The following is a 20,132-nucleotide window of genomic DNA, read 5'->3' on the forward strand; positions in this document are numbered from 1 at the left end:
TTTTGAATGTTGGCATCAAAGACTAGGCCATTTGAATTATAAAAGCATGTTAAATTTAACACAATTGGTAGAAGGGTTAGAAATGCGCTTGTAACGATTATATAACTCCATGTATATGTATCCTATAGACGTTTTTTCGTCCTCTGCTCTGTAAACATACGCTTAAATTGTGTTGGAAACAATATTATTGATTTTAGGTTCATTAAATAATGGTTTATAAGTAGTTAGCCTTCACTACTCCACTTTTTTATAGATTTCAATTTTGATGCGTTTGATGTCACACAAAAGGAGCCAACATGCGCAACAGACATTGTTGCCCTCAATAATGAATACACACTTCTTATAAATTCAATGTTAGATGGAAGTTTCACACAATACGAGCATATTTTAGTTCCCAATTAAATGTAAATAAAATAGTTAAATACCTAGTTAAGTACATTCATGGCAGGTATTACAAAGGCTGATTAAATAAACCCTCTGTTAGCTAACCTTTGATTAAGATCTTGAATAAACCAACCAATCAACCAAGCATATTCTGTAATCAAGTACATTAATGATTAGTTATCTAAAATAAACTTAAAAGGCTTTGTAAAACTCGCATTATACTCGCGTTGTTTGATTATATCCACCAGCACAGCTTATTTCTAAACAAAATGTGTAAGTAATATTTAGTGTATAAATTTTCTTTCTTTTTATGTGTCTGGCTCCAGCCAGCCCAGTTCTGTATTGAATATTTTTGATATAAGTAAATAATTCTAGATTACGATTGTAGTTTTTTAGTCATACTACCTAGCGTATTCCATGAGGGTTACAACTGACTAAAAGTGACGTCCCAAAGTAGCATAGAAATGACGTCATTTAACCCCGAGAAATCCTAAGAAAAGTGACGCCCGTTTAACGTCTGAAAGTAGCAAATAAATGACGTCATTTAGATACTAGAATTCCTGTTAAAAGTGAAGTCCTATTAACGTCTGAGAGTACCGTCAAAATGATGTGACATATTGACGTCAAATGCCACTTGTAAATAAATGTAAGGTCACCCTGTATATAGAGTAAAAGGATTGCGACGTAGTTGAAGACGAGTGTGACCTATTTCATTATTATTTTCATTTAGATTGTGCCTGGTTAAGTTCCATGTCAATAAAAGTGTTTTTCTATGTTCAACTAATTACTGTGTGTTGTGTAAGCTCGGCGATCAGGGACGACCTTTAATTTAATAATCAAGAATAATTTTATCTATTTGCATTCTAGGTTTCGGAATATTAATTGCAGAGCCCCAGGTTCATGTCATGATGCCGCAGTATTTCGACAGTCCGCCTTATTTAATGATTGTGATGCTTTAGTTCCGAAGGTAATAGTATACGAGTGAGAAAGTTGGCAATTATGCACGAAGATAAGATTTGCGTAAGTTATCTGTCATCATGTTCAATTGCTAAACACATATCCATTTTATCCGTAGTTCCTTTTAAGTCGACCCATTTTGTTGAATACACTTCATTAGTACCTATACGACTATACCATCAAAATACTCGTCAATTTTGTTAAACACATTTAGAAATCCATGCTTTATATTACTTTCACTATTTGATCACAAATTTAACACAATTTAAGTTGATGTTTTAATGATAGTGTTTGTAAAATATTTTTTTGGGAGCATGAAACATTGGCTGTCATTTTTGATTCTCTGTGTTTGGATTCATATCTCATGCTCCAAAATAATACTAGAGGACATGACATTTGAAGCACTCGTCCATAATGTAGCAAGTGATGATGCTTTGGTTTAAGAGTTGGACCAAATATTTTGATATACTCATCAAGATACTTTGTGATCCTTGTGTTTAGCAATATATAAGCTTTATAATGTACCATTGGAACCAGAACAATATCTAGTATCTTTATATATATACGTCTGTTTGAAGAAGAAAATCGCTTTTTGCCAGAGTCAACGCAGAACTACGTTTCTTTGTTTGGAAATTTGAAATCAGCGTCTTGCGAGTTAAGAGCAGATCCACATTTTTGTTGAAGTTTAAAGTTTGTTTTGGGAGTTTGGAAGTTTTTATCGTCAGTTTGTTGCCAGTCAGGGCAGTTTTTGGTTTGAGTGAAGATTGTTTATTTCGCTTCGGCGAGTTACCGCGGTAGTTTTGGATTTGTGTAGAGGCCAGCAGTTTTTGGAAGTTTAGAGTTTCCGTTTTACGGAGTGGAAAGCCGAGTTTTGTGGCAGTTTTTGGAAGTTTAGACCTTCAGAAAAGTGCGTCACTAAGGTGTGTCGGCGCCGACTTGAGTGTTGTTTTGTATAAATTTGAATTTTGTTGTTTTTTGTGTGTAGGGGAGGGTGGGCCACTATGAGAGACGGGCCATCTTGAAACATGCGTTTTATTTCATCAATTTTACAGTTTGGATATGTTCCATCTAGTGGCTAATGGATAAACCTAAGAGCAAACTGTAAACGAACTTATAACCGAACCCTGCATCAAAGCCGGTTATTTTCGCGGTTGTATTATTTAGTATCGCTGTCTCTAGGTAAAATAATAAACAGGACACACAAGTATAACATTTAATTGGAACACAACATAACCATGCCTGTAGATGCAGTCAACGACATGTTCTAGTTCTAAATCTACGCACCAGAGTGCTACTACAGAATAAGATATTATAGTATCTTAAAACTACATATTATACATCCTTCCTCTTTACAAATCTAGCTTAATAGGTTTATTAATAGTTCGACCTGAGCGGGTAGTTACATATGACTCTTTAACACATTGGAAAGGTGGGTTTTGCAGATCGGAAGACAGCTGAGGTCCACTTTCAGAGGTTTGAGGTAAGTTAAGCAATGTCTTTTCATTATTTTGAGATATGCTCTCACATTCATGATCTTTTACTTGATATTCGTTTTGCGACATCCGCAAATCATGTCTGTTCCTTCTGAGAGTATTACCTAAACTATCTTTAACAACGTATGATCTGGGGAACTGATGAGTATTTACAATTTTACCAGGTTCCCACGTGTTAGTTACATGGTTGTAAACAGTTACGTTACTATTGTTATCTAAAGGAGCATGGTCTGTTGCATGTTTATTAAAATAATCTGTATTTAACTGTTGTTTGTATTCTAATTTTTTGGTCATGTTTTTGCAAAGTTCTGGACTCAATAACTCTTGTGCTATAGGTATTTTAGTTTTGCATCGGCGTGAATTTAATATTTGAGAAGGTGAATAGTTTATATGCTTTAATGGAATGTTTCTGTAAGCCAAAAGAGCCGAATACATATCTTTCCCTTCCTCTTTCGCTTTTTTAATGATGCTTTTAGCAATTGCAACCGCTTTTTCAGCTAATCCGTTAGATCGGGGAAAATTTGGGCTTCTAAACGCTAATTTAAAATTCCATTCCATTGCAAATTTTTTGAAAATTTCGCTATTAAATGGCACATTATCTGCTACTAATACGTCTGGTGATCCAAACCTTGCAAAAATTTGTTTGATTTCCTGCATAACAGTTACTGCGCTTTTGTCTTTAATTTGTACTATTTCCAACCAGTTTGAAAATGCATCGTACATGACTAAGTAGCTTATTTTAGCATACGTAAAAATATCTACGGCTACTCTTTCCCAAGGTCTTTTTGTTATCGGATATGGCATTAAAGTTTGATATGAATTTTTTCGCGCAAACTTCTCGCATACTTTACACGATTTAATAAACATTTCGATGTCATGTGACATACCCGGCCAATAAAATATTTGCCTTGCTCTTGATTTGCATTTTTCAATCCCGAAATGACCTTCGTGTATTAATGTTATCATTTCTTTTTGTAATTTTTTAGGAACTATTAGTTTATAATCGTGAAATAATAAATTTTCGATACTGTAAAGTTGATCTTTGATTTTGAAAAATGGTTTAGCATCGGTGGGAATATCATTTTTATTTGCGGGCCATGAGGTTTCAATATAATTGCGAATCAGCTGCAAAGTTGGGTCATTTTTTGTTTCTTTTTTAAATTGTTCTTTCCTAGATTCTGACATAGATAATGTTTTTGTTAATGAATGCACAAAGTAGTCTATTTCTTGATTTGATTTTAATACTTTTTCATTTTTTAGGTAAGCTCTTGATAATGCATCTGATATGTACATTTGTTTACCTGGTTTATAGGTTACATGTAAGTTATAATTTAAGAGTTTTAACCTGATACGTTGTAATCGTGGTGAAATTGATTGAATATTTTTTTTAAATATTGATTCTAGGGGCTTATGATCACTGTACATTTTGATGTTTAACCCATAAATAAATAAATGAAATTTCTGTACTGCAAAAAGTATTGCTAAAGCCTCCTTTTCGATTTGTGCATATTTCATCTCGGTTTTTGTTAAGCTCCTTGAAGCAAAAGCGACTGGGTGCTCTTCTTGTATTAGACAAGCGCCAAGTCCGTCCTTTGAGCTGTCTGTTTCGATAACTATTTCTTTTTTAGGGTCGAAAAACGTTAATACTGGTGAATTTGTCAAAATCTGTTTTAATTGAGTCACTGCAGCTTCATGTTCAGTTGACCAATACCATGGAACATCATTACGTGTTAAGTTTCGCAATGGGGCAGTAATTTGAGATAATTTTGGGATAAATTTGCCTAGATACTTGACCATGCCTAAAAATCGTAATAACGAATTTTTACAAGACGGCACAGGCATTTCTATAATGGCTTTGACATAATTTTTATTAGTCTCGATACCTTTTTGACTAAATATTTGTCCCATAAATTTGACAGAAGATTGTTTGAATTGTATTTTGGTCTTATTAAACTTGACATTAAACTTAAGAGCTCTCTCCAACACTATTTTGAGATTTTTGTCATGTTCTAATTCAGTTTCGCCTGTCACAATGAGGTCGTCAAAATATAAACTAACGCCTTCGATATCACCAAAGAGTTCGTAATTTTTTCGCTGGAATACTTCTGGCGCGGAACATACACCAAAAGCTAGCCTTAGAAATTGATATCGACCATACGGTGTACCAAATGTTAATAAATTAGCACTTGCGTCGTCTATTAATACTTGCCAATAACCGTCCTTCATGTCAAGCACAGTAAAGAATTTTTTACCACTTAATTTGGCGGATATTTCTTCCATAGAAGGTATTAGAAAATGTTCGCGCTTAATAGCACAGTTTAACTGTTTGGGATCTAAGCACAGTCTTAAATCTCCATTAGGTTTTTCTACAATTACTAGCGGTTGAAGCCACTCAGTAGGGTGCTCTACTTTTCTAATACTATTTGATTTCTCTAACTCCTCTAATTTTAATTTTAAACGATTATGTAAAATTTGAGGGACACGCCTAATAGGTGCAACTGTAGGACTTACATTTTCATTTAACGTTATATGATGCTTGTTAGGAAATGTTCCTAACCCCTGAAATACACTAGGAAACCTATTCACTACATCTTCGGATGATTTAAAACTAGCCTGTAATTCATCCACTCGCTTAATTAAATGCAATCTAATACAATCTTGCAATCCTAGTAATGGCATTTGATCTCTAGTATCGACAATTACAAACTTAATATTACACACGTACTTGTTTACCTTACATTTCAGTTCAGCTTCACCAACAGGAGTAATTTTAAATTTTGTACTTCCATAAGAAACTAAAGATACATTTGACTTCTCGATCCTACATTTAGGTAACGTTTCTAAAATATTTACTGGTAGTACGCTCACCTCGGCACCCGTGTCTAATTTAAAGTTTATCGACTTGCCACAGATTTCCACTTTCTTGAACCACATGGACTCTTTATGTGCTTCCCTTTTAATTGCACTCACGTAAAACTCGCATTCACTTTCGCCACTCTCTTCACTTCCACAGAGTTGATGATCTTCCGTTCCAGACACTTCATGTACATCCTTCCTTTTCTTTGTGTACTTCTTGGTTTCATTGGTTGCCTTTTCACGCGTACACACGGAAGCAAAATGATTTTTTCCTTGGCATTTCGCGCAGGTCTTCTTGAAGGCAGGACATTTTTTAGGTGCGTGCTTGTACCCACAGTATTTACACTTTAGCGTTGCTTGTTTAACAGTGCTCACGTCAACTTCTTGCTGTAGTACCTTGGACTGATTCTTGCTTACTTCAGAGGCCCTACAGAAATCAATGGTTTTCTGTAACGTGATGTCGGCTTCTCGTAGTAATCTTTCTTGTACTATCTTGTTCTTGATTCCCATGACGATTCTATCTCGTATCATATCATCTGGATCAGAATATTCTGTGGTTTGTACTGCTTTTCGTAGATCTGTCAAGAAATTATCAAAGGTTTGTCCTTCTGCCTGAACTATGCTGTTGAATTTGAAGCGTTCGAAGATTACATTTTTCTTTGGCGAACAGTATTCCGTAAATTTTTGCTTTATCAGGGTCAAGGTCTTCTCTTTCTTTTCCTCTTCGGTAAATGTAAATGTATTGTATAATTCCAATGCATCCTCGCCAATCACATTGAGAAAAACTGCTACTTTCTTTCCTTCAGCTTTTTTGTCTAGGTCAGCTGCTACAAGGAAAAGGTCAAATCTTTGTTCAAACTTACGCCAATTTTCTGAAATATTGCCGTCCAAAACGAGGGGATCCGGCGGTTTAAATAAGCCGTCCATTTTATTGACAAGTGTTGCGTAATTTTACAAAACTTCCACGTGCTCTTTACTAGGTGCACACATTCAAACTACAATTTGTGTTCCACAACTACCTGACACCATGTATTATTTAGTATCGCTGTCTCTAGGTAAAATAATAAACAGGACACACAAGTATAACATTTAATTGGAACACAACATCAACATGTCTGTAGATGCAGTCAACATGTTCTAGTTCTAAATCTACGCACCAGAGTGCTACTACAGAATAAGATATTATAGTATCTTAAAACTACATATTATACCAGCGGTTTCATTGTTTCGAGGTTAGTGAAGTTTTTCTGGGGCTGAGTTGTACGTGTGTTTTTTGGACGTTTTGTGGGAAAGTACGAGTAAGTACCATATACAGTTTCATTAAGCATCTATTTAGGAATATTGTTATGTGAGAAGTTTAAGTCATCGTGGTCTTGACAAAAATATAACCTATAAAAAGTCGTCCTGGCACTGTTGGGCCACTTAGAGACGATTATTTCGGGCCACCATGAGACAAGTCTCACTGTGACCCATATTATATTATAACAAACAAGTAGTAATTTTACAGATGTTTAACATTGTTGCTTTAAATGTCAGGTCCAGCGGAAAGCCAAAGATGTCTAGAGGTCGGAAACGGAAAACTGAGAAAGGCAACTTTTCCGAAGCTTCTATGAAACGTGTTGTGGAAGAAGTTGTCCGACATAACGTATGTTTACGTGTTGCTGCAAGCAATAACAACGTCAAATTCCAGACGTTGTTTAGATATGTTAAGAAGCTTAAAGCTGACCCTAATAAATCACTGGAGGAAGTCACAATGAAGCCTAATTATCAATCACGATTAATTTTTACCTCAGAGCAGGAAAAAATGTTAGTAGATTATATTCTACGTTGTTCAAAAATGTGCTACGGAAAATCTACAATAGATGTGAGAAAATTGGCATATGAGATGGCAAAGATAAATTCGATTCCAATCCATCCTTCATGGGAAGATTCGAAAAGAGCCAGCATTGACTGGATGCAAGCGTTTATAAAACGAAATCCTGAAGTCAGCATTAGACAACCGGAGAACTGTAGCATGTCAAGAGCCACTTCTTTTAATAAACACAATGTTGATAAATTTTTCAACAACCTTGAAGAAGCCTATTCTCGTTCAGAACTATTTGCGGATGGTAGCCGTGTGTACAATCTTGACGAAACAGGAACAACGACTGGACAACAAAAAAAGTAATAGCACAAAAAGGCATGAAGCAAGTGAGTCAAATTACAAGTGGTGAGAGGGGAGTATTGGTTACTACAGGCTGCATCGTGCTCGTGCTCATTGCCACCAGTAATGGTTTTCCCCCGCAAATATTTTAAACCACCAATGATTAACGGCGCTCCTCCAGGAACTCTTGGTTTGACCAATCCAAGTGGATGGATGAATGGCGAACTCTTTGTAAATGCAATGCAGCACTTTATCCATCATTCTGGATCGTCTAAGGAAAATCCCACTATATTGATTTTCGACAATCATGAAAGTCACTTGACCATCAATACCTTGAATTTGGCGAAGGATCACGGTGTGACTATTGTAACATTACCACCGCATTGCTGCAGCCCCTGGATGTGTCGGTGTTTGCTTCGTTTAAAGCACATTATAACAGAGCAGTCGATTCTTGGTTGTTACATCACCCAGGCATTCCTCTTACCATTTACGATATTGCTGGCTGTGTTGGAGTGGCGCATGATCGTGCAATGACTCCAAGCAATATAAAATCTGGCTTCCGAAAAACCGGATTATTTCCCTTTGACCGAAATATTTTCACAGACGATGATTTTTTGGTTAGTGCTGTAACCGATCGAGAAGATCCCAACACAAAAAGTCATGAGCAGACGACGCCATCAGCAGAAAGCATCACTTTATCCTCAATCAGACATTCAACCCCACCACCATCAACATGCAGACCGTCGACATGCATCCCATCAACATCCAATGTCAGGGGAGCATCAAAACCATTTATTTCTCCACAAGAATTCGAGGGGTTTCCAAAAGCGGGAGAAAGGAAAAAGACACGCAATATTCGAAAGGGTCGAAGCTTAATTCCAACAGATACGCCTGAAAAAGATCTAATAGAAGCTAAACAAAATGAGAAACGTAACAAGAAGAAAAAACCACATGTGAGAAAGGTGTTCACAAGTAAAAAAGAAGTGGAAGAAACGTCTGAAAGTGAAATGGAAATTTCTGATAATAGCTCAGATGACATTGAATGGCCTCCGAAGCCTGATGATGATATGGAAGAGGCTACGATTAATCGTGAGCCACGAGAGGGAGATTTTGTCTTGGTGAAATTTTCTGCTAAAAAAGACGTTTATTACGTGGGAAAAGTGATATCTGCAAAAGACAAAGAAAACGATTTTGAAGTTAGTTACCTGAGACGAAGCCTCAAATGTTTTAATAGTTTTATGTTTCCTGATATTCCCGATTTAGCGTCAGTAGCTTTGGAGAACATTAATATGATATTACCTGCTCCAGAAACATCTTCTGGAACAACAAAGCGGCAACGTTGTATTTTTAAGTTTCCTGTAAACTTTTCAGCTGTTGATGTTCGTTAAGGTCTTTACCGAAATACACATTTGAGTACAAAAATGTGCTGTTTTATTGTGGCCCTAGTGCTGTTTCATGGTGGCCCGCCAGTGGGCCACAATGAGACAATTGTTACTTAAAAGAAAACAAGTCGATTTGGATTTTCCTTGATTATTATCACTATCACAAAATATAGATATTGTGTGCAAAACATGGGCGATTGAGGCGGTATATTTACTTTTGCGAATTAATTAATCGTTTATCAAGAAAAAAATAAAATACAATTTTTGTCTCATGGTGGCCCACCCTCCCCTAACGTATTGGGATTAGCAGTTTGGACATGTACCGAATGTAAGTAAGATTAAGTTTTAATTGTAGTTTTTTCTTTGTAATAATTGTTTGTTTTCCTTGTTGTTTTTTTTATTGTGTAACCATTAAAACTGTAATTTGTAATTCTCACATTAATTTCTGTGTTTGTCTTTCGAACGATTTCATTTCCTTTAATTTACTGCTTTCTTGGAATACTTGTCCAAGGTCCATTTTATTTAAGCAAAATTTTTTTAGATTGATTTGGAATTTAAGGTATTTGGTCTAATAGCTCACTATCTAAGAAAAGAGTCGAATTCCTTCTCTGTGCTGGGGAGAAATTTTGTTCCGATAAATATAAGGGTTTGAGCTAGCTAGGTTCTGTTAGGTGTTCTGTACGGTCTTTTTGGCCTACGGACCGGTATACACAGCAATATATATATATATATATATATATATATATATATATATATATATATATATAGGGCTTCAAACCAGATAGGCGTATCAACCAAATTTATCAAAATGACAATTTCGGGCGTATGTGTTACATGGTGGTGTTTTCTATGTCGTGCCAGAGGGACTTATAAATTCTAATACAAATTACGACTATATAATAAAAAATAGAAAGGCGTATACGCCTATGGTGAACTTAAGGTTATGCCAAAGAGGCGTATGTACATACGCCCCTTCCAGATGCGATGATGGTACACATAAGGTTATGCCAGAAAGGCGTATGTACATACGCCCCCGAAAATGTTGCTTTTCTCAGTCGGTAAACAGACGCAAATGTCATCAGAGGTTATGTTTGAAACACTTCTATTACTGTGTCTTTGTGTTAGTTTATTTTGAGTTTGTGTTTAAGAGGTCTTAAAATGTTTAACACGACATCACGAGGCAAACTAATGTTACAGTTATGTGCTGCAAATCAAAACAAAGAAGGTAGGTCTACACAATCTTCTTTATGTATAGTAGCGGTATTGTTGTATTTAGATATTACCACATTTGTGGATAAACTCCCATAGAAATTAAAATCATTTAATTTTTTAGATGATGCAACTAATGCTACCTTTACAAGTAGTAGCACCTTTGTTGAAACTACCAGTGATCTAGATAAATCATTAGTTGAAGTCGGATTGCGGCCAAACATAGAATTACCATCAAAGAACACTGATGGCCACATAACTGGTATTATCAAATCATAGTAATTACCTATTTTTCTAAATTAAATTTGTTTAGAGTTAATAGAGATGAGACCGGATCCTTGTGAATTTGAAAATGAAGTGATTGTTATGGATGAAAATCAGTATGAAACGCAAATTGAAGATGTAAGAATAAGAATGGACAATGAAGGTGTGTATGAAACAGAATTTGAAACTGAAATGATTGCTATGGATGAAAATGAGTGTGAATCTGAAATTGAAGGTAGTGTAAGAATAGACAAGGAAAGAGTGTATGAAACTGAATTTGAACAAAATATTAGAAAAGATAATGAAGACGAATATGAAACAGAATTAGAAGAAAATGCAAAAGATAATGAGAGCAGTGGTGGTGGAAAACGAAAGAGGGCAAAACGAAAGGTTCCACAGCAGTGGAAGAAAAATGTACGGAAAAATAAACGAAATGCAGGAGAAAGCTACTTGACAACGGCAGGAAAAGTTGCAAGAGAGAGAAGACCAAAAAACCTTGGTGAAACATGTAAATGCAAACGCGAGTGTCATTTAAAAATTCGAGATGAAGATAAAATATCAATATCAAAGAGCTTTTGGGATATGAAAGATTTGAGCAGACAACGTGACTTCATTGCAGCTCGTGTTCGTCGCCAACTTGCTGAACGAGGTCGAGTGGAGAGCTCGAGAAGAAAATTCTCACAAACTTTTTCGCTTCTTCAAGGAGGAACAGAGCATCAAGTATGTAAATACTTTTTCCTGCAAACTTTAGATATTTCCGAAAAAATGGTTCGAACTTCCGTTGAAAAATCAGCTCGAAACGCTGCAGGAATTCCCTCCCCCGATAAAAGAGGTAGACATACACCTGCTAACAAACATGCAGAAGATGAAATCGTGTTCGCAATCAACCACATTGACTCGTTTCCCAGAGTTCCAGCTCATTGGTGTCGGAGAGATACCAAGAAGGAGTATTTGGAAACAATCTTAAACAAAGAAAAAATGTACAACTTGTACCTCGAGCACTGTATTACAAATAAAAAAAAACCTATATCACGCACCAACTATAAAGAGATTCTTATTGAAAAAAATATAGGATTTCATAAACCCAAAAAGGATCAATGCTGGTGCCACCATTTTGAGCAATTGCCTGCAGATCAAAAAACAGACAGGCAAGCCGAATTTGATCTTCACATTCGTAGAAAATGTGCCGCAAATGAAGAGAAAAGAAAAGATTCTGAAAAGTCCAAAACAGATGATACGTACTTATCGGCCAATTTTGATTTGGAAGCGGTGCTGTACAGTCCACTGTTTCATGCAAAACCAATTTTTTACAAAAGAAAATTAGCAACATTTAATTTTACGATTTATGAAGTACCAAAAAGACAGGGCCATTCATACATTTGGACGGAATTCGAAGGAAATCGAGGTTCCAATGAAATTGCTACCTGCTTAAATAAATTTATCCACAGTATTTCTAACACTGTCCGACATCTAGTGCTGTATTCAGATTGTTGTCCAGGGCAAAATCGAAATGCAGTTGTTGCGTGCATGTTACAACAAGCAGTATGTCTTGTACCACATCTAAAAATTATCGACTTGAAATTCTTAGAACCAGGCCATACGCACATGGAGTGCGACTCCATGCACGCTGCCATAGAACGAGCGTCTGAGAAGTCGAAAATTTTTTGGCCAGATGACTGGATAAATATTGTGATTTTGTCAAATAAAAAAAACCCTTTTAAGGTAAGCGTTTTGCACCACGATGACTTTCTTGATTATAAGGACTTGCAAGGGAAAATCATGGTAAACAAAAAGAAAGCTGATGATGGTAGTATTCTCAGTTGGAAAGAGGTAAAATGGTTGAGATTTGACAAGGAACAACCTAATGTAATGCAATATAAAAGTGAATACTGGGAAGAAGAGTTCAAACGTATAAACACGGGACGCAGAGGAAGAAAGCCAACAGCCAGGAATTCAAGCTATGAGATGAAGAAGGCGTACACTGACCAAATCCCAATTCAGAAAAAAAAATTTAATGATTTGCAGCAAATGTGCCATGGTAAAGACAAAATTATTCCTCGTCAATACCACCAATATTATAGATCACTTCCAGTGCAAGCAGGTAACACCAATAGTGAGGATTACGACTCAGAAGATGAAGTGTCACTTCAAGTAATGAAGGAGCGTTACTTGCAAAAAAAATGATTTCTTTGTGGCGATTTTTTTGTATTTCTTTCGAATTAAAATAAAAAAAAATGTATTACGCCTTCTTCTTTTAACTGCATTGGCATATACGCTGTTGAACCACATAGGCGTAAAGACCATATTTTCGATTTTTTTTAATAAAATGACCTAAAATTTTACATGCATATATTTTATTATTCAAACAAATAGTTTAATGAAATTCATACGTCATAATGAAAAAATAGAATTTTAAAACGTTTTTTTCATTTCCTGTAAAATTAGTGAAATGGTTGATACGCCTCTCTGACCTGAAGCCCTCGATATATATATATATATACACACATCATTCTATCATTATTGCGTCCTTCGAACTATTGCGTCCGAATATCGGACGCAATAAAGGCATCGCCTGTATTTCCATGTTCCCGCCATTTTATCATTCAAATACTATCAACGAAGGATGGACCGGTTTAACAGATTCCTATAGCACAAACCAGCTTTGAGACATCTCTTGCCGTTTTCGAGATATTAAAAGATAACGAATTTTTAGTGGACGCAATAATAGTTGCAATACGTACGAAGTTGTATATTTTTAGTTCAGCACTTTGCAGCTAGGGGCGGTAAATTAGTATACGCTTTCAAGTATACGTTTTACAAAGTTGGTATATTATTGCGTCCAACATGTGGCAACACTGTAAGCTATTTATAGACATCATTTCGATAAGATAATCATCTTTTTATATCTTAAGTGAGGATAATTATTATACTCTCCATTCGGAAAGTACATTGTTGCGTCCAGATAAGTTTAATTATATTGGAGCTGATCTCCAAAAATGTAACAATTCAAAAAATTCTATTCAATAAAATTGTTTAACATAAAAGGTGGTATTTGGTTATCAACAAATTAAATTTCGCTTTTGAATATTTTTGGTCGATAGTTAACAGCCGACCCCCTTTTAATGGCTGTAAATATTAACTTGGGGAGGTTCAATTGAAACGTGACGTCTCTTATACTATTCCCACCATTTAAAAACAAATTTTTACTACAAGCGTACACTTTAATTTTTTTGCAATATTCCGTAACCCAGAGCTGATATCCAAAAATGTAACAATTCAAAAAATTCTATTCGATAAAATGGTTTAACCTAAAAGGTGGTATTTGGTTATCAACAAATTAAATTTCGCTCTTGAATATTTTTGGTTGATGGTTAACAGCTGACCCCCCTTTAATGGCTGTAAATATTAACTTGGCGAGGTTCAATTGAAACGTGACGTCTCTTATACTATTCCCAGCATTTAAAAACAAATTTTTACTACAAGCGTACACTTTAATTTTTTTGCAATATTCCGTAACCCAGAGCTGATATCCAAAAATGTAACAATTCAAAAAATTCTATTCAATAAAATGGTTTAACCTAAAAGGTGGTATTTGGTTATCAACAAATTAAATTTCGCTTTGAATATTTTTGGTTGATGGTTAACAGCTGACCCCCCTTTAATGGCTGTAAATATTAACTTGGCGGGTTCAATTGAAACGTGACGTCTCTTATACTATTCCCAGCATTTAAAAACAAATTTTTACTACAAGCGTACACTTTAATTTTTTTGCATTATTCCGTAACCCAGAGCTGATCTCCAAAAATGTAACAATTCAAAAAATTCTATTCTTTAAAATGGTTTAACCTAAAAGGTTGTATTTGGTTATCAACAAATTAAATTTCGCTTTTGAATATTTTTGGTTGATGGTTAACAGCTGACCCCCCTTTAATGGCTGTAAATATTAACTTGGCGGGGTTCAATTGAAACGTGACGTCTCTTATACTATTCCCAGCATTTAAAAACAAATTTTTACTACAAGCGTACACTTTAATTTTTTTGCAATATTCCGTAACCCAGAGCTGATATCCAAAAATGTAACAATTCAAAAAATTCTATTCGATAAAATGGTTTAACCTAAAAGGTGGTATTTGGTTACCAACAAATTAAATTTCGCATTTGAATATTTTTGGTTGATGGTTAACAGCTGACCCCCCTTTAATGGCTGTAAATATTAACTTGGCGAGGTTCAATTGAAATGTGACGTCTCTTATACGATTCCCAGCATTTAAAAACATATTTTTACTACAAGCGTACACTTTAATTTTTTTGCAATATTCCGTAACCCAGAGCTGATCTCCGAAAATGTAACAATCCAAAAAATTCTATTCTTTAAAATGGTTTAACTTAAAAGGTTGTATTTGGTTATCAACAAATTAAATTTCGCCTTGAATATTTTTGGTTGATGGTTAACAGCTGACCCCCCTTTAATGGCTGTAAATATTAACTTGGGGAGGTTCAATTGATACGTGACGTCTCTTATACTATTTCCAGCATTTAAAAACAAATTTTAACTGCAAGCGTACACTTTTATTTTTTTGCATTATTCCGTAACCCCGAGCTGATCTGCGAAAATGTAAAAATTCAAAAGATTTTATTCAATAAAATTGTTTTATTTGTAGATAAGGTAAAAGTAAGTAATTATAGTAATAATGAATGTTTTCTTATACGTGATCGATTTCGCTTTTATTTAGCATCTTCGGACCTTTATTAATTGACGCTAAGGTCCGAATATGCTAAATAAAAGCGAAATCGATCACCAATAACTTATAAGAAAACATTCATTTATTTATAATTATTTACTTCTACCTTACAAATTCGATACAAGTAATGACAATAGACATACGTCGACAAAAACCAAAATCAAAATTTTATACTAAGTTCCACACCTTTACAAGGAAAAGCAATTGGACTCGTATAATTAAATTAATTCCTGCCGGATCAACGTCCTCTTGAATATGTGATTAGACGAGGAATGACTGAGCATTAACATTGGCAACATTGCAGGACGCAATAATATACGGCGAAATCCATATACGGGCGCGACAATGGCGCATATGAAAGGACGCACGAATGATTCAATATGACTGAAAATTCGTATATCGAAATACTGGGAATTTTTGAAATCTGGTTACGATTCTAGCCACGACATACGATTCCAAACCAACATTCGCGGCAATAGTTTAAGAATTCCTATCCGTTCTAGGAGACGCAATAAAGTACAAATACGTACGGACGCAATAATGATAGCGGGATGTGTGTGTGTGTGTGTCTGGCAGGACGAAATTTTGGGATTCTTAACTAGAATGGACAAGGGCGGTTTCCATGTAATTAATTTTTTTAAATTTAAATTTTTGTTTTATATCGTTCGTTAAGTACATCAACAGAAATTATTGTTACGAAAAAGAGGTCAAGGTTTGTAGTGTTTACATTTTAATCTCATTTTTGATTTTATTTAAGGTAGATTTCTGAGAATTTTATATCGCTTTTATTCTGTTATCATTGTAAACGCTTAATTTAATTGACAGGTGGATGTTATTTATCGCCTTTGCATTGTATTTAAAAGATAGAAAATTCTATTTTTCCTAGTATTTTAATTTTGTGTTATCTCTTAATGTCGGTTAAAAATTGGTTATAAAAATAATTTCTACCTCTGGTTTAACGTGCGTTAGGGGGGATATTTTCTGTTGGCAACTTGTTGGAATGTGGATAGCGAGTCACATTGTACATTGTAGATGAAGTGAGTTAGAGTTGTCACAATTCTGTACCTTGGAAGAAAAAGGGCCAATCTCCAAAATTACCATTTTGAATTGAAGTTTATAACACTATTATACTTATGTGCTTTCTACCTTTATGTGTAAAAGAGGCCAATCTCCTAGAACATGTCATTACTAAAATAAATTACTTCTTAAAGGCCAATGTGACTATTAGCTTCAATTTTAAAATGGCCAATTTCCCACTTTGGCCTTAAGGTTGTTATGTATGAAACCAAATAAAAGGGCCAAACTCCATTTATTGTGGACATTGGCCTTATGTTCTCTTGTATTAAAGTGGACATTGGCCTATTTAATAACGAACTAGCTATACGCAAGTGCGAATGGGTAAACACGTGCAACAGGTACATTTTGCAATTTTAACTTTCATGTTGTGGTTGTGCAAGTGCATTAGTTCAAAATGTGCAGTAAAAGAACAAAAGAAATTCTTAAATTATCAGCTATGAAATGTGGGAATCGCAACGGTAAGCGGAAACATTTTAAATTAATAAGTAAACTTATTTTTAACTTTTCTCCTACAGAATCTATAGACCAGGTTAGTACTTCTGCAGAGATGGATTCCAGCCTTATAGAAGTTTTACCGGCGTTGATATGTGTAAATATCTAAATAATAGTATACCACTTTGTGAAGTTTATAATTTATTTGCTTGCTCGATCAATTATTAAGATTAGGTACTTAGAAAGAGTTGTGATTTGTTCAGTAATTACTGTTGAACATAGGGGTCCAGTATTCAGTCTGCTGTGAATCAAACACACCAGCAACTCTTACTGTCAACACCATTAGGAGATACTATTTTAGAAACGTTCATGGACCTACAGGCAGTTCCACCGGTACCTGTGGAGTCAAATGTACGTACAAATAATTCGACAGTATACCATAATTTTAGTCATTTTCATTGAAGTCAGTGCGACTCTTTAGAACATAGAATTAAAAATAAGTAGTAGACAACAATTCAATTTTTTTTCCGCGATTTCCAGGAATTCCAGCCACAAGATCGAAATGGAGATTATTTGGAATTGGTGACGATGCAGCAACAGAGTCCTTTATGTTCTATTGACGAGAATGTAAGTAGAAGTCGTGAAATGCGCAATATCGGTGTTAAGGTATAATTTCATTTCCTTGCGATTTTAGCATGGGTTTGAAGCAGTAGACGAGTACGAGGATATGGGAGAAGTAGACGTATCGGACGATCAGGACAAAGTACCTAATGAAGAGGAGATGAATACATCAAACGAAAATGGTGAACTTGAAGATAGCGTAACAGATGACGGAAAAAGAAGAGTTGGAGATGGCGGAATGACAACTGATGAGGATACAACCAGAAAACATGATGTGCTTCAAGATGATGGATCAGATGACCGAAAAAAAAAAGGGTTGGAGGTGGTAGAAAGAGGACTGCTGAAGAAGATAGAACCAGAAAACGTGTTAAGCAGCCCAAGACGTGGTCACAGACTCAAAGAAAGGAAAAAAGAGAAAGGGGGTTGGAATATACAACGAAAAAGGGGAAACAAATAAACGCCAAGAATTTAAAACAGCCCTGCCAATGCAAGAAAAAATGTTATAATAAAATAACCGAAGAAGAACGTCAACTTTTATTTCACGAGTTTTACAAACTAAGTAAAGACGGCCAAGATCAGTTTATTTCGCAGACTGTAGAAGAGATTTCTAAAAATAGAGAAAGAGTTATTGCTGAGCATAAAGGAAGCAGTAGAAGGAGTTTTTCTAGGAGGTATTATTTGCAGCCTCAAGCTGGTCCTAGGATCGAAGTTTGCCAAAAAATGTATATTGGTACCTTTGACCTAACGTTAAAGAAGGCGAGAGTAATAATAGAAAAGAAAAGGAAAAACAATGGCGTGTGTCCTTCTGATGGTCGTGGCCCACAAGAAGATAGGCAATAATGACAAAGACTCTATTAGAAGGCACATAGAGAGCATTCCAGCCTACACAAGCCATTATTCCCGTGAGAGAACGTCAAAAAAGTACTTAAGCCCACACATCGATTGCGTAGTTGTATAGACTGTACTGGACGGATTGTAAAAAAAACAATATTCCTCCACAATTAGAATGCCAATACCGAAAGATCTTCAATGAAGAGTATAACTTGTCATTCCACCATCCTGCCAATGACACTTGCAGCAAATGTGATAGAATTCATCAAGAGCTAAAAGCCATCAATAACGTTCCAGAGCTGAGTCAAGAGCAAGAAGAAGAAAAGAAGAAATTAGAAAAAGAGAAATCTGAACACCTTGACATGGCGGAAAGTGCCTATAATAGTAAACGCGCAGACAAGAATATTGCAAAAGTTGATCAATCTGTTATAACAGCCTCATTCGATCTAGAAAAGTGTTTACCTACACCTTACTTAAAAAATGGACTATCCTTTTACAAAAGACAGTTATGGACTTTTAACCTTACTTTTTATTGTACATCTCTAAACAAAAGTACTGGTACGTGCTTTCTTTGGGACGAAACCATAGCAAACCGAGGAGGTGTGGAGATAGCTTCATGTGTTAGGAAATTTGTGTTCACTTTGCCATCAGCAGTCAAAACTGTAAATTTTTATAGCGATTCTTGTACAGGCCAAAACAAAAATATCTTCCATATTACCATGTTCTGCGTTCTCATGGAAGAATTAAAACAAACGGAAAGTGCTATAGTAGAAATAAACCACAAATTTTTAGAATCAGGACACACACATATGGAAGCAGACTCAATACATGCTGCAATTGAGACCGCAAAAAAGAAAACCACTGTGGATATAGAAGTGCCGCACGACTGGTATAACTTTATTAAAACAGTGTATAGAAAGTCGCCACTAGATGTGGTAGAAATGCAGCAGAAAGATTTTTTTTATTTCGGCGAGTTGCTTAGTAGTAAATTAGTTCACAGGAAAAAAAATGAGCAAGGGGAATGTATTCCCTGGATGAAAATCAAATGGCTTCAATTTAAAAGGGAAGAAGAGTACGTATTTTATTACAAAACATCTTTTGAGGGAATTTAAGGAAAAGAGAAAGTTCAATCAAGGTAGATTTAAAACCAATGTATTCAGAAACACTTTCTTTGGCAGAAGCCAAGGTACAAAATTTACAAGAACTTTTACCGTACATAAGCAATTACAAAACAACGAGAGTGGAGTTTGGCCCTTGTTTTTCCAAGGTACAGAATTAATATAGATTGACAGTTACACAAGTTTTGTATCTTTATTAATATACAGTTAACGTTTCACTGAGGCAAATTGCAAACTCTGCTACTCCAATATCTCATACAACTGCTTATCATTGGCTGTTTTAATTTGTAATTTTGGAAGAAGGGTTTCCACCTTAAATAGAACGGACTGAAAAGAGGAAGGGCTTTTTGCCAGGGTCAACGCAGAACTACGTTTCTTTGTTTTGAAATCAGCATTTTGTTGAAGTTTGAAGTTTTGTTTTGGGAGTTTTGAAGTTTTCGTCAGTTTGTTGCCAGTCAGGGCAGTTTTTGGTTTGAGTGAAGATTGTTTATTTCGCTTCGGCGAGTTACCGCAGTAGTTTGGTTTGTGTAGAGGCCAGCAGCTTTGGAAGCTGGTGGAGTTTCCGTTCTACGGAGTGGAAAGCCGAGTTTGCGGCAGTTTTAGAAGTTTGGACCTTCAGTGAA

General features: G+C 35.4%; 3 protein-coding genes across 3 annotated transcripts; 2 read left to right on the top strand and 1 right to left on the bottom strand.

The window, feature by feature from the left end:
* Window positions 1–4,861: 4,861 nt before the first annotated feature.
* Window positions 4,862–6,617, bottom strand: LOC116182344 (uncharacterized protein K02A2.6-like). The gene is made up of 2 exons (XM_031502873.1): window positions 5,040–6,617; window positions 4,862–4,963 (listed from the first exon to the last, which is right to left on the bottom strand). The coding sequence occupies exons 1-2, from the start codon at window positions 6,615–6,617 to the stop codon at window positions 4,862–4,864; spliced, it is 1,680 nt and encodes a 559-aa protein (XP_031358733.1).
* Window positions 6,618–10,039: 3,422 nt separating this feature from the next.
* LOC116182341 lies at window positions 10,040–13,782 on the top strand. The gene is made up of 2 exons (XM_031502871.1): window positions 10,040–10,686; window positions 10,738–13,782. Exon 2 carries the CDS (start codon window positions 10,749–10,751, stop codon window positions 12,870–12,872), a length of 2,124 nt encoding a protein of 707 aa, XP_031358731.1. The 5' UTR covers window positions 10,040–10,686; window positions 10,738–10,748; the 3' UTR covers window positions 12,873–13,782.
* A 2,607-nt stretch (window positions 13,783–16,389) lies between these two features.
* Window positions 16,390–19,893, top strand: LOC116182342. Its single transcript, XM_031502872.1, has 4 exons — window positions 16,390–17,096; window positions 17,222–17,350; window positions 17,480–17,566; window positions 17,634–19,893. The coding sequence occupies exons 1-4, from the start codon at window positions 16,902–16,904 to the stop codon at window positions 18,015–18,017; spliced, it is 795 nt and encodes a 264-aa protein (XP_031358732.1). The 5' UTR covers window positions 16,390–16,901; the 3' UTR covers window positions 18,018–19,893.
* The last annotated feature ends 239 nt before the right edge of the window (window positions 19,894–20,132 follow it).

Source organism: Photinus pyralis, unplaced genomic scaffold (genome assembly GCF_008802855.1).
Source record: "Photinus pyralis isolate 1611_PpyrPB1 unplaced genomic scaffold, Ppyr1.3 Ppyr1.4_unclustered_Scaffold4822, whole genome shotgun sequence".
Classification (NCBI taxonomy): domain Eukaryota; kingdom Metazoa; phylum Arthropoda; class Insecta; order Coleoptera; family Lampyridae; genus Photinus; species Photinus pyralis.

Bases quoted from the DNA above. Each gene is read 5' to 3' on its own strand.
- LOC116182342 (XM_031502872.1), top strand. From the start codon at position 16,902: ATGTGCAGTAAAAGAACAAAAGAAATTCTTAAATTATCAGCTATGAAA. The intron at 17,351-17,479 runs GTACGTACAAAT...CGCGATTTCCAG, and splicing joins CGGTACCTGTGGAGTCAAAT to GAATTCCAGCCACAAGATCG. The intron at 17,567-17,633 runs GTAAGTAGAAGT...TTGCGATTTTAG, and splicing joins TATGTTCTATTGACGAGAAT to CATGGGTTTGAAGCAGTAGA.
- LOC116182341 (XM_031502871.1), top strand. From the start codon at position 10,749: ATGAGACCGGATCCTTGTGAATTTGAAAATGAAGTGATTGTTATGGAT.
- LOC116182344 (XM_031502873.1), bottom strand. From the start codon at position 6,617: ATGGACGGCTTATTTAAACCGCCGGATCCCCTCGTTTTGGACGGCAAT. The intron at 4,964-5,039 runs GTATTAATAGAC...TTCTAAGGCTAG, and splicing joins TGAAGGACGGTTATTGGCAA to CTTTTGGTGTATGTTCCGCG.